This window comes from Chanodichthys erythropterus, chromosome 15, assembly GCF_024489055.1.
Source record: "Chanodichthys erythropterus isolate Z2021 chromosome 15, ASM2448905v1, whole genome shotgun sequence".
In the NCBI taxonomy this organism is placed as follows: domain Eukaryota; kingdom Metazoa; phylum Chordata; class Actinopteri; order Cypriniformes; family Xenocyprididae; genus Chanodichthys; species Chanodichthys erythropterus.
In genome coordinates, this window is record NC_090235.1 from 27,054,681 (window position 1) to 27,067,481 (window position 12,801).

At 34.8% G+C, this 12,801-nt stretch overlaps 1 protein-coding gene across 1 annotated transcript; it reads left to right on the forward strand.

The window, feature by feature from the left end:
- The first annotated feature begins 2,561 nt into the window (after positions 1-2,561).
- Positions 2,562-10,949, forward strand: tmem106bb (transmembrane protein 106Bb). The gene is made up of 8 exons (XM_067411199.1): positions 2,562-2,642; positions 4,480-4,693; positions 4,825-4,888; positions 5,289-5,448; positions 7,288-7,428; positions 7,520-7,569; positions 7,701-7,754; positions 9,473-10,949. Exons 2-8 carry the CDS (start codon positions 4,489-4,491, stop codon positions 9,600-9,602), a joined length of 804 nt encoding a protein of 267 aa, XP_067267300.1. The 5' UTR covers positions 2,562-2,642; positions 4,480-4,488; the 3' UTR covers positions 9,603-10,949.
- Positions 10,950-12,801: the final 1,852 nt, after the last annotated feature.

Sequence of the window (12,801 nt, forward strand, 5' to 3'; positions counted from 1 at the left end):
TCCTCCTGTATACACTGTCAATATTGCGCGATAGTCTATTCATTTGACCTTGCAAGATGTATTTGCTCATCCTCAAGAGGAAATATTTGTTTTCTGTCCTAAAACACACTCCTTTATACTGGACAGAAGCCAGCAAAGGAGGGAAAGTAGTATTGTCCGGCATCCAGGGAGTGTTTATGTTCAGTAATTCCAGAGCTAGTTCTAGTTCACATCACTTAAAGGGATAGTTCACCCAAAAATGAAAATTATCCCATGATTTACTCAGCCACCCTAGGTGTATATAACTATCTTCCTTTAGACGAACACAATCGGAGACATATTTAAAAATATACATTGCCCTCCAAAAGTTTGGAAACACCCCTGGCAAAAGACATGCCCCTTTGCCAGCTGTGATGCCTGGTTACTGGTTTAAACTTGGCCCAGGTTTGTAAAAGATTTTTGGGTCAGCACACCTTAATAGCTTCAACAATTGATTGCCAATTAAGTTTAGAATACAATGAAACAATTAGAACCCAGTTTAGGTCCGATAGCTGCTAATGGTGGATATTTTGATGAATCGAAAAAGTAAGTTTTTTTTTCTATATATATAAACTGTTTATATAATAAAATATGCTTTTGTAGTTTGTGTTGTCCCTTATCAGTGCAAAATTATCACAAATTAAAAAGGATTCATGCCAATATTGTCCAAAACCCACTTTTCTAGGGCGTTTCCAAACTTTTGGAGGGCAGTGTACTTAGGTTTATAAAGGTTGTGAATGGGGGCCGTGTTTTGACGTCAAAAATAATGCATCCATCCATAAAAAAAGTAATCCATACGACTCAAGTGGGTTAATAAAGGCCGTCTGAAGCGAAGTGATGCATTTATGTAAGAAAAATATCCATATGTAAAACTTTATAAATTCAAATAACTTGCTTCCGACTTGCGCCAAATGAGTAATCCTCTGACACAGGATTTAGGAGTATTGTAAGCTTAGATGCCTCTCGCGGTTCAAACAAATAGGGCTGGACACAAATTTAAGCTTCTCTTCTCTTATATCAAAATCCTACAAAATTTCTTTTAAAAAATGATCATTTTAGACTTATAATCTGTGACCGGTGATTTGTTTTGCTCTCTGCACCTCAGCATTCGTCATTACATTTTGCGTCAGGTCAAAGGATACTCTTCCCCCACAAATCGACTTACACATTCTGTGTATGGTTTTCCGCCGGAAGCTATATTTGAATTTATAAAGTTTGTTCATACAAAAATGCATCGATTTGCTCTAGAAAGCCTTTATTAACCCACTGGAGCCTTATGCATTATTTTTTACTTCAAAATGTGGCCCCTCATTCACAACCATTATAAACCTTGGAGAACTAAGGATATTTTTAAATATATCTCTGACTGTGTTCGTCTGAATGAAGAAAGTCATATACTCCTAGGATGACTTGAGGGTGAGTAAATCATGGATAATTTTCATTTTTGTGTGAACTATGCCTTTAGAACTAATCTGAACAGCTTCAGCCAGGTCACTAGGTGTCTGGCACTAGTGTGAATAGTACAAAACCAATAACTAGGACCAGAACATAATGCAATAAAATCTAATTTGATCAATCTTTCCTTAAACAAATAGATAAATAAATATATAATGCAATTAATCACAGCTCACTTTTAACTTTATCATTTTCGATTTTCAGTACGATGCCATTTTTTAAAGGATGTCTGTTTCTCATGAGGGGTCTTCAAAGTTATTCAGGCCAAGGATCCTGTGGTGGAGAGATATGGATTATTGTTACATATATATATATATATATATATATATATATATATATATATATATATATATATATATATATATATATATATAAAATGAGGACTGCATTTAAGCCTGTCCTATAAGCCTGTCCTATGTTTATATCATATCAATGTATTGGTAAGACTTTACAATAAGGTTCATTAGTTAACTACATTAGTTAACATTAACTAATAATGAATTGCATTCTATGGCATTTATTAATCTTTTTTAATGTTAATTCCAACATTTACTAATACAGATTATTAAAATCTAACATGAACAAACAATGAACAACTGTATTTTCATTAACTAACATTAACAAAGATTAGTAACAGTAACAAATGTATTGCTCATGGTTAGTTCATGTTAGCTGATACACTAACTAATGTTTAACTAATAAACCTTATTGTAAAGTGTTACCAATGTATTTTACATAGGCTATGTTGTTGTGGGTTTGTTAGTTTGCAAAGCCATTAGTTTTAAACTAACATTAATTTTTTTTATTTTTTTTTTATTTCAAGCATCATCGATCAATCATATACGTTTTGTGCATTAGCTTACATGTTAATTTTACTTAATTTCACAGAACTTGTATTGGCTTCTATACACTTTGGCCAAGGTGAAGGATTTGCTCATTAATATTAATTACGTTACTCGACCTCCCCAATAGTATCGCCGTCCTTCAGTCCGATGAGCTGATGACGAATAAATGTATTGCGTGATTGGATGCTCCATGAAGGTTAATTAATATTAATGAGCTGAAGTATTTTTGCCTATTCTGAGAAACGACGCACTGCGCATGTCAGTACAAAAGATAAACGACAACTGCATGTCTACTGAAGCGCTCACCTAAACAGATTAATTTTGGTAAGAACAACATCTTTTACATAAATATTCAAATTTGAAATGAGACAAGTCTATTTTAAACTTAAGCGCTGCATTTATCAACTGGTTCAAAGCAAGATATACCGCTACGTTTTTAACTTAGCGTTGTTTTTAGCCAACCAGTTAGTAGCGATGCTCATGTACGAGCCGATGTGTCAAGGCCCATGGCCTTGTTTCATTTTTTTTTCTTAAACATAAACACGACGCATGACTTTCATCAGCTGTCCTCAATCTCTAATCGGTTGTTGTTTCGGCGAATAAAATGCTGGATATGGATGTTTTCTCAGGGACTTGGCATCGTATACTCTTTCTTGTCGGCATGACTATCTCAGTCAGTGTTATATAAGATACAGTAATCCGTAGTCCGGTATGAAATATTGCTACTAGGGTTCATATCTGATTTTATCTCTCCGTCTTCGATTTTATCTTGTTCGTTATTCTATCCAATTCTACGTTTAAAGGGTTTGTTTGGTGTAATAGTTAAGGTTCTGTCTTATTTGATTCTCTATATTTTGATCTGTTCTGTTCTCACTTAAAGATTCTGTTCGATTGACTTTTTTATTAAAGCTTATGTTCTAATTCTCTATTTAATGTGTTATTCTGTTAGATTACTTGTTGAAGGTTTTTATTGATTCTCCGTTAAAAGTTCTGTTCTATTTTATTCTCAAAGCGATTCTGTTCTCTTTTTGTATTCAAGATTCTATTGTATTTGATTCACTATTATATATTTTATTTTCTTCGGTTCTCAATTAAATATTATATTCTATTTATGTGATTGTTAAAGATTCTATTCTGATTCTTTAAGATTTTTTTTTTTAATTTTGTTTTTTTATTCTGTTCAGTTCTGCGTTAAAAGTTCTTTTGTATTTGAATCTCCAATAAAGATTCTCTTACATTCGTTTATCTATTAGATATTTAATTCTGATTTTCTATTCAAGATATTTGATTTATATTTGATTGTCTACTAAAGATTCTATTCTATTCGATTCTCTATTAAAGATTCTGTTCAATTTATTTATATTCTGTTCAGTTCTCTCAAAGTTTATATGTATTTGATTCTCAAAGAGATTCTGTTCTATTCAATCCTTTATTAAAGATTCTATTAGTAAAGATTCTCTAGTCATAATTCTGTTATGTTACAGTCTCAGTTAAAAGTTTATATTCTTTTTGATTGTCCATAAATATTCTGTTCTAAATGGTTTTGGTGGTCTTTGATATGCAATTCTTATCTAGACATGCTAGTGATGTTCAGTTTTGTTTTTAACCTTAGTTTTATAGTATAATTTGTGTTTTTTCACCCATATTAACCCTTAAAGACCTAGAATATTTTTTGGGGCACCTGAGTTGCTTGTACTTTTCTTCATTTTTCTAACCCATTCTAGAGGTCAGTATCAAGTGCCATATCATTTTATACAGGAGAACTTTAAGTTTCAATCTAGCTCATTTAAATTCCCAATTTCACATTTTTGTCTGAGACTGAGGGTAGATGAATTTTCCAGAATTTAGAAAAACGGCAGCAAAATGTTGTTTTTTAACTGTGAACTCAGACAGAACCTCTTAAAGTTTAGATTTTTTCCTTTAGAAAGTTACACTTGGATGTTTTAGACTTCCAGATTTTGTCTACATGTAACAATCCCTAAGCAAGTTATAGCCATTTATTACAACGTTATTATAGGCACTGTTCCGTGAAAACTGGTGTTTTTTAATTGACTGACAATGTAGATGTGTCCAAAAAAGTTCAGGAATTAAAATAAATAGAAACATTGGCATATAATAACAGAACACTGAAGCAAAAGTGAAATCTTTGCTTTTATCACAGGTGTACAAAATGGGGAAGGCTCTTTCCCACCTGCCTAAGCATACCTGTCATGATGACTGTCAGGACAGCCTAACCACGTCCCCCGGGTACAGTGCCATGCAGACGGAGGACAGTAAGAGCGGGGGAGACGTATCTCAGTTCCCTTACGTGGAGTTCACTGGCCGAGATAGCGTCACCTGCCCCACATGCCAAGGCACTGGAAGGATCCCGCGAGGTAAACTCACTTTAGAACACTTAATCTAGAAAGTTCATGTTGATTGAAATGTTTTTAAAGGAACCCTATCTGAAATGCCATCTCTCACAAAAAATGTACATCATGTGACACACTGTGACATGTTTATGTAGGCCAAGAAAATCAGCTGGTGGCCCTGATCCCATACAGTGACCAGAGGCTGAGACCAAGGAGAACGTAAGAGATTTTTAGAAATCAGGGTGTCTGCGGATCCCTAAAATGTCTTCATGTAAATATAGGGCTTAATTAACAATAAAAATGTCTTAAAAATACAACCAAACTGACAGAGCAGTAAAGATTTAGATTTAATTTTGCTTTTTGAAATCATAAAATCGGTCTAACACATAAAAGTGAATTAAAATAGAAATATATTCCTCTTGTTTTATTACTGTTTGTATCCCTAAATAAAACTGTATAAGTATTATTATACATGTTCAGTCCAGTATTAATATAAGAATATACTGTAGATTTTTTATATTTTGTTCTTTAAAAACTTTTGATTATGTTGTGTTTATGAAGATATTTATGTTGTGTTTGTTTTACTGATTTAGCTCTAAATCTGTTGTGTGTCTTTCAGCAAGCTGTATGTGACTGCTTCAGTCACTGTGTGCCTGCTGCTCTCCAGCCTGGCTGTTTTCTTCCTTTTCCCACGTTCCATTGATGTGAACTATGTGGGAGTGAAGTCTGTCTACGTGTCCTATGACCAGAGCAAACGCATTGTCTATCTCAATGTCACTGTAAGTTCCTCCAGAACAGGTATCACTCTACACAAGTGAATTTAAAAGTGTTCAATGGTGTATCTGCTTCAGGAATACATTTAAAGGATTAGTTCTCCTTAAAATGAAAACCCCCCAAGCCATCCTAGGTGTATATGACTTCTTTCTGATGAACACAATCGGAGTTATATTAAAGGTGCCCTAGAATTAAAAATTGAATTTATCTTGGCATAGTTAAATAACAAGAGTTCAGTACATGGAAATGACATACAGTGAGTCTCAAACGCCATTGTTTCCTCCTTCTTATTTAAATCTCAATTGTTTAAAAGACCTCTGAACAACGAATTTCAACATAACACCGACTGTTACGTAACAGTCGGGCTCATTAATATGTACGCCCCCAATATTTACATATGCCAGCTCATGTTCAAGGCATTACACAAGGGCAGCCAGTATTAACGTCTGGATGTGCACAGCTGAATCATCAGACTAGGTAAGCAAGCAAGAACAACCGTGAAAAATGGCAGATGGAGCAATAATAACTTTCATGATCCATGATATCATGATATTTTTAGTGATATTTGTAAATTGTCTTTCTAAATGTTTCGTTAGCATGTTGCTAATGTACTCTTAAATGTGGTTAAAGTTACCATCGTTTCTTACTGTATTCATGGAGATAAGACTGTCGTTATTTTCATTTTTTAAACACTTGCAGACTGTATAATTCATAAACACAACTTCATTCTTTATAAATCTCTCCAACAGTGTGTATTGTTAGCTTTAGCCACGGAGCACAGCCTCACTCATTCAGAATCAAATGTAAACATCCAAATAAATACCATACTTACGCGATTAGACATGTTGCATGAAAAACACTTTGTAAAGATTCATTTTGAGTGTTATATTAGCTGTGTGAACTTTGTTTAGGCTGTTAAAGGCAAGCGCGAGCTCCGTGGGCGTGGAGCGTGAGCATTTAAAGGGGCCGCAGCCTAAATTGGCTCATATTTAATGATGCCCCAAAAAATTAATAAAAAACAATCTATGGGGTATTTTGAGCTGAAACTTCAGGGGACACCTTATACTTATATTACATCTTTTAAAAAGACGTTCTACGGCACCTTTTAATAAATATCCTGATGCATTTAAGCTTTATAATTGCAGTGAATGGGGGCAACAAGTATAAAGCTCAAGAAAGTCCTTCTGAAACGAAGCGTTTGTGTAAGAAAAATATCCATATATAACAAGTTATAAAGTAAAATATCTAGCTTCCATCAGACCGTCTTCCGTATTCAGCTTAGGAAGAAAGAGTAATGCCTCTCGCAGTTCAAAATGCTTACGCTACATCCTACGCCTTCCGTATTCAACTCACGAAAACCTTACTTTTTTTGTAAGTTGAATGGCGGAAAATGTGTTAAATATGGATATTTTTCTTACACAAATTCATTGCTTCACTTCAGAAGTCCTTTATTAATTCCCCGGAGCTGTGGGGAGTACTTTTATGATGGATGAATGCACTTTCTTCAGCTTCATACTCATTGGTCCTGTTCACTGCCATTATAAAGCTGGGACGCGTCAGGATATTTATTAATATAACTCAGATTGTGTTCATCAGAAAGAAAAAAGTCATATACACCTAGGATGACTTGAGGGTGAGTAAAGCTTGGGGTAATTTTCATTTTAAAGTGAACTAATCCTTTATATAAATATGGGATCAATCCAATCAATCCCAATATGCTTCAATCCAAACCTGTATCATTTTTTTTCAACAGACAGATGCTTAGCAGGTTCATGCAGGTTTGAAAACAGATTTTTTTTAGATGCCTGTTTATCACATTTAATTGTCTTTATTTCCATTTAAAGAACTCATTGAATATTACTAACAACAACTATTACTCGGTGGACGTGGCCAACATCACAGCCCAGGTGCAGTTTTCCAAGACTGTGATTGGAAAGACTCGCGTTAGCAACATAACCACTATTGGCCCCCTGGATATGAAGCAGGTAGAGCTTTAGTTTAAATAGCTGTTAAAGTAGGTGTGCTTCAGCATATATAAACTTTGATCATATTTTTATACTTTTTTTTTCTTGTCAGATTGACTACATGGTGCCCACCACCATAGCAGATGAAATGAGCTATATGTAGTAAGTATACACACTTTTCATACATAAAAACTTAACACATAGTAAATGTATATACTCTTACTTTCAAGCAAAAAAGACTTTTTTGCTGAGTTTATATTTTTCCTAACAGACCTTTTCCATCTGTTTTACAGTGACTACTGCACTCTGCAGAGCATCAAGGTGCACAACATTGTGGTTATGATGCAGTAAGTATTGTGCAAAACACATACATTGTTTTGATAGATTTTTAATGATAATTTATAAACTTTTAAAGACCTACTGCGAGTTTGACGGTACATGGTTTAGTTGATGCCACCAATCTGCATTATTTCTGCAACTTATTTTTTAAATAATAAAATTTAACAGCAGAATTCCTGATGAAAACTACATTACATACAGTACATAGACTGTATGTAGACCTTTTTCTTTTTGTTTGATTTATAAATATGTTTTTGATTCAAATCAAAGTTTGTAATGTTGTGATTCACATCGTAGCAGGTTGGTTTGCTTCAAAGCTTATAACTCTTTAATGAAAACATTTTAAAAATGCCTGTGGGAAAAATTAATTGGAAAAAATACTTCCAGATCCAAGCATGCAGCAAAATTGAGCATTTTTTCGAAATATTTTTTCATTAAAATTTTATTTGACATTAGCAGTACAGACAAATGAGAAATTAAAGGTCCCGTTCTTCGTGATCCCATGTTTAGTGTGTAATGTTGTTGTTAGAGTATAAATAAAATCTGTAAAATTTTAAAGCTCAAAGTTCAATGCCAAGCGAGATATTTTATTTAACAGAAGTCGCCTACATCGAACAGCCAGTTTGGACTACATCCCTCTACTTCCTTCTTTAATGACGTCACTAAAACGTTTTTTTTTGACTAACCTCCCCCCACAGGAATACACAAAAAAGGGGGCGTGGTCTTGTTGCGCTCCCACGGAGAAGAGAAAGAGTTGCGTTTGTAGAGTGTGTTTGTCGCCATGTCGTCGAAACGGTTATATTCTTTCCGCAGTCCAATCACCTTTGTTTGACCTTCCCAGGGACGCTGTACTTAGAGATCAATGGTTACAATTTATGTTTAACTCGGTTCCCGAAAATTATAATTGTGGTATCCTTACTGCAATAGTTAATGTTGGAATGCAGTGCACATAATGGCCACAAGAGGGGACTATGTTTATGTATATGGCTGGTTTCCGTATGAGGTACTCTTCTGAGTGAGTGCTAACGTTGTACATTTTCTGTCGCTGCTTGTGGAGATTAAAGAGTTCAGTCTCTCGGGAATTATTGTCTTTTGTGTTCATTCGGCACAACACAATAATCCACATGTAAAACTATGTGCAGCACACGTTATGGTAAGAGGCGTGACCTTTCCGGGCAAGGAGCGCTAAGCTGCTGTCGAATCACAACACAGGAACCGCTGGCACAATCAGAACTCGTTACGTATTTCTGAAGGAGGGACTTCATAGAACAAGGAAGTCATCAGCCCATTTTTATGACTGTGGAAACAGTGGTATACAGATAAGTAAAGTATGTGAAAAATACTATGTTTTTTACACGCGAAACATGAACACATGTTATATTGCACACTATAAACACAATCAAAGCTTCAAAAAACCACGAAAAACAGGACCTTTAAGATTAAGATACATAGCAGCATGTATCTCTTGTTTATAAGTTTAAATAAGCAAACTCCACACAGAAAGCCACCGTGTCGCAGTTAGTAAATTAGTACAGTATACAGCATGTCAAACACTTATTTTAAATAAAAAACAAATTAAAAAAACTTTGGAGCCGTGGTGCAGCACTTAGAACACATTGTTACATGTTCAGCAGCCACACAGGTAAAGCAGGTCTGAGGTAATTGTAGTGCCGTCAGGTAAATTTGCTTGCTTTATTTGTTATTAACTTTGCATGTTGCTTTGCAGGATAACCGTCACTACAGTGTATTTTGGCCATGCTGAGCAGGTGTCTCAGGAGATGTACCAGTATGTGGATTGCGGAGGAAACACTACGGCTCTGCATGAATATAGTCTGAATACTCCTTGGGCAGGCTAGAGCTGATCCTGATAGTCTAATACATCACCCTGTCCCTCACCTCTCCATTCCATTCCATGTGTCATTGTTTTGGCAAATCTGGTCGAGGGATTACTGCACTTCTGCCAGTTAACCACCAGATGTCAGGGTGTTTGCAATTCACGAAAAATGCACTTTATTTTTCATTTTATCCAAGCAATATGAACATTGAGAAGTCTGCGTAGTTCTCATTCCGGTTCACTTTGCCAAACACAATAGTTCATTAGTGTGGAGGTACAAGTTACCTTTTGACAAAGTTCTCTTGTTTTCAAGCACTACCTATTTAAAAGCCCTCTAAAGTGACTTGATGTATTTGATGGTGTTTTGGGTTATTATGTTTATCGCTTTGAACCTGATATTTATTACAGTTCCAATGACGAGATCAATCTTAACCCAAACACACTTGTTCCAGTTCCACAGAGTTGGTTCATGCTCACAGATGGCATTACATGATGCTGTCTTCTGAGGGGGAGTGGGGGTGCATATTTCAGATAGCTTTCAGCTACTGTATTTCATGCAAAAGGATCATGTGACCACTGAGGGAATGTTATTGTAGATAGCACAAAAGTTGGTGAAAGTAAAATGCTTCAATCTATTTATTTGGTTTGCTCTTTGATAGCAAAGTTTCTCATTGTCAGAGTTTATAAGCTGTCAATCTCTGTGAGAAATTGCCTCCAAATGCAAGCTGGTAAAGCACTAATTACGTAGAACAACAATCACTGGGACCTGAGAGCATCTGGCTGCTTACATAATGGAGGATATCAGGAGATGATCATTCCCTCACATTTCTTATTGTTCAGTATTTAAAGGCATTTCATATAGAAGTGTAGAATTTTGCTCATTAAAACTAGATATTACGTTTAGGTTGAGAGAAGTTTGATAACATTTTTAACAAAATGGACTATATAGAAATTTACATTTGTAAACATTTTAATTATGTTTGTAAAAAAAAAAGCTTAAAAGATGATATGCTTAAAGATGATCTTTTGCCTCTGTAATAGAAGTGGCTGCTAACATGATTTGGCATTTGTGCATTTCATAACAACTGACTGCTTGATGTACATGTTTGTATGTAGCACTTGTCATTTTTGAAAAATGTGGTTTGGACTGCTTAAGAGATACACTGAAATAACATGACCCCTACTAGTTTCCATGAAATAAACATGTTTTGAGTCGCTTGTCCTTTGTTTCTATTAATTTATGTGAGAAAAAGAATATGTTTATTATGTTTGAGGGTGTGTAAATGCATTTTCTTTATTTTAATATTACTGTAATAAAGTTATTTTATGTTTCAGGTACATTAATTCTATATTAAAGCACTCAGTACTTAGTTTATGTGCACAGGATTGAGTTCCTTTGTGGTTATCTGTTTCATGAATAAATGTGCCAACACATTTAACATCATCTTTTTACTGGACCTGTACTTTAATAGTAATAATGTCTTATTTATAAAGCTCCTTTCCAAAACTCTGGGTTGCTGTTCAGGGAGATAATGAAGCATGCATACAATATTTACATACATATACACACAAAAACGAAACAATAAAGGGAGGTAAAGTATTTTGAAAAAAGATTTCGGTGCTATATCACTGAATGATCTACCACCCATTGATGAGAGATGAAAGCATGATACAGTAAGCATATTTAAGTCAGATGTCAAAAAAGAGGGTTCAGGCAGATAATGGAAAACAAGATCATGAAGGCATTTTAACAGGAGAATTTTATACTGAATGCAAACAGGAAACCACTTGAGATTATAGATCAAAAGGGCTAATGTGCTCAGACTTGATTACAGTGCTGCTCTTCTTCATTCGCAGATTAAGCCATCAGCGCATACGGTCTATGGCTCCGCACCCCATCAGACAATCATGGAAATCTCATGTTCACAACAGCTACCCACAACCTAAGTATAAGCTTCATTCTTCACCTCAATGGTAACTACAGCAACTTGATGAATTTAAGTTCATACAACAAGAATACAATAAATCAGTCCAAACTAATTATTTTTTGTTGGAAAAAATATATATCAACTACAGTGGTTCAACCTTAATGTTAGGAAGCGACGAATATACTTTTTGTGCCAACAAAACTCCCCCAAAAAACGACTTTATTCAACAATATCTAGTGATTTCAACACACTGCTTCGTGAAGTTTCGAAGTTTTACGAATCTATTGTTTCGAATCAGTGGATTGGAGCGTGTATCAAACGCCCCCCAGTAATTAGAGAGAACAGCAGAAGGACAAGAAAAGACAAAGTAGACAGAGAAGATGCATTAATGAAGTTTGAGAAACAGAAAGCATCAACAGTTTTAACAATTCGATAATTAAGAGTAGACAGCAGGTTCCGGAAAAGCAAAATCAAATCTAAATGTTATCAGTTTGTTTATGATCAGATATATCAGTTTGTGAGCCAGAGCCAGAGACATTAGAGAAAGAGAGTGGTATAAGAAAGCACTTTGAAAGCAAAAGATTTCACATTATGAAATTCAGTCATGACAACTTTTACACCATTCTGACAAGGCCACCACCTCTCAGGGACGTGCACAGACATTTTGGGGGGCAGGGGCTCAAGTGGAAAAAGGGCACATCTCATTATTATTTATTTAAAAAATAATGAACCCTTAAATATATTAAGACAACTTTGACTTCACTTACACTCACGCAATTGTTTTATACTCCACAGATTTCTACAAAATAATCAGTTCACACAGAGACCATGGTCTTCTTTAGTATTCACTAGGTTTATCACAAGAGAAGTCAACAACAACTATTTTCAAGTAGCTATATATTTAGAATAAATGACTGCACCAAGGAGAGGGACATAGTTTCACTAATAATTTGTTTATTTTGCACAAATCAATAAATCGTTTTAACTTTTTGGTTTTACTGGAATACTTCTTTCATGAAGTGAACAATTTTAAGATTTTACAATTTTAAGGTCCATTTTTTCTGCCATGTCTTTTACTCTAATGGAAAGAAAACTTAACCCTAACCCTACACACGAGTTTGTTTTAAGCCTACTACCCTCCGTCTGTTTGCATCTGTAGATTTCTTCTAAATTAACCAAAATAAGCTAATCTGCAAATTTAAACACGAATTTTCATCAAGAATTTTTTTTTTCCCTGAACTGTTAATACATTATATATTATAACAAATGCCTGCAGAGGGCGCCAAAAGCCTG

Coding starts and splice junctions, on each gene's coding strand:
- tmem106bb (XM_067411199.1), top strand. CDS start 4,489: ATGGGGAAGGCTCTTTCCCACCTGCCTAAGCATACCTGTCATGATGAC. Junction 5,449..7,287: donor TTGTCTATCTCAATGTCACT/GTAAGTTCCTCC, acceptor TTCCATTTAAAG/AACTCATTGAATATTACTAA. Junction 7,570..7,700: donor GATGAAATGAGCTATATGTA/GTAAGTATACAC, acceptor TCTGTTTTACAG/TGACTACTGCACTCTGCAGA.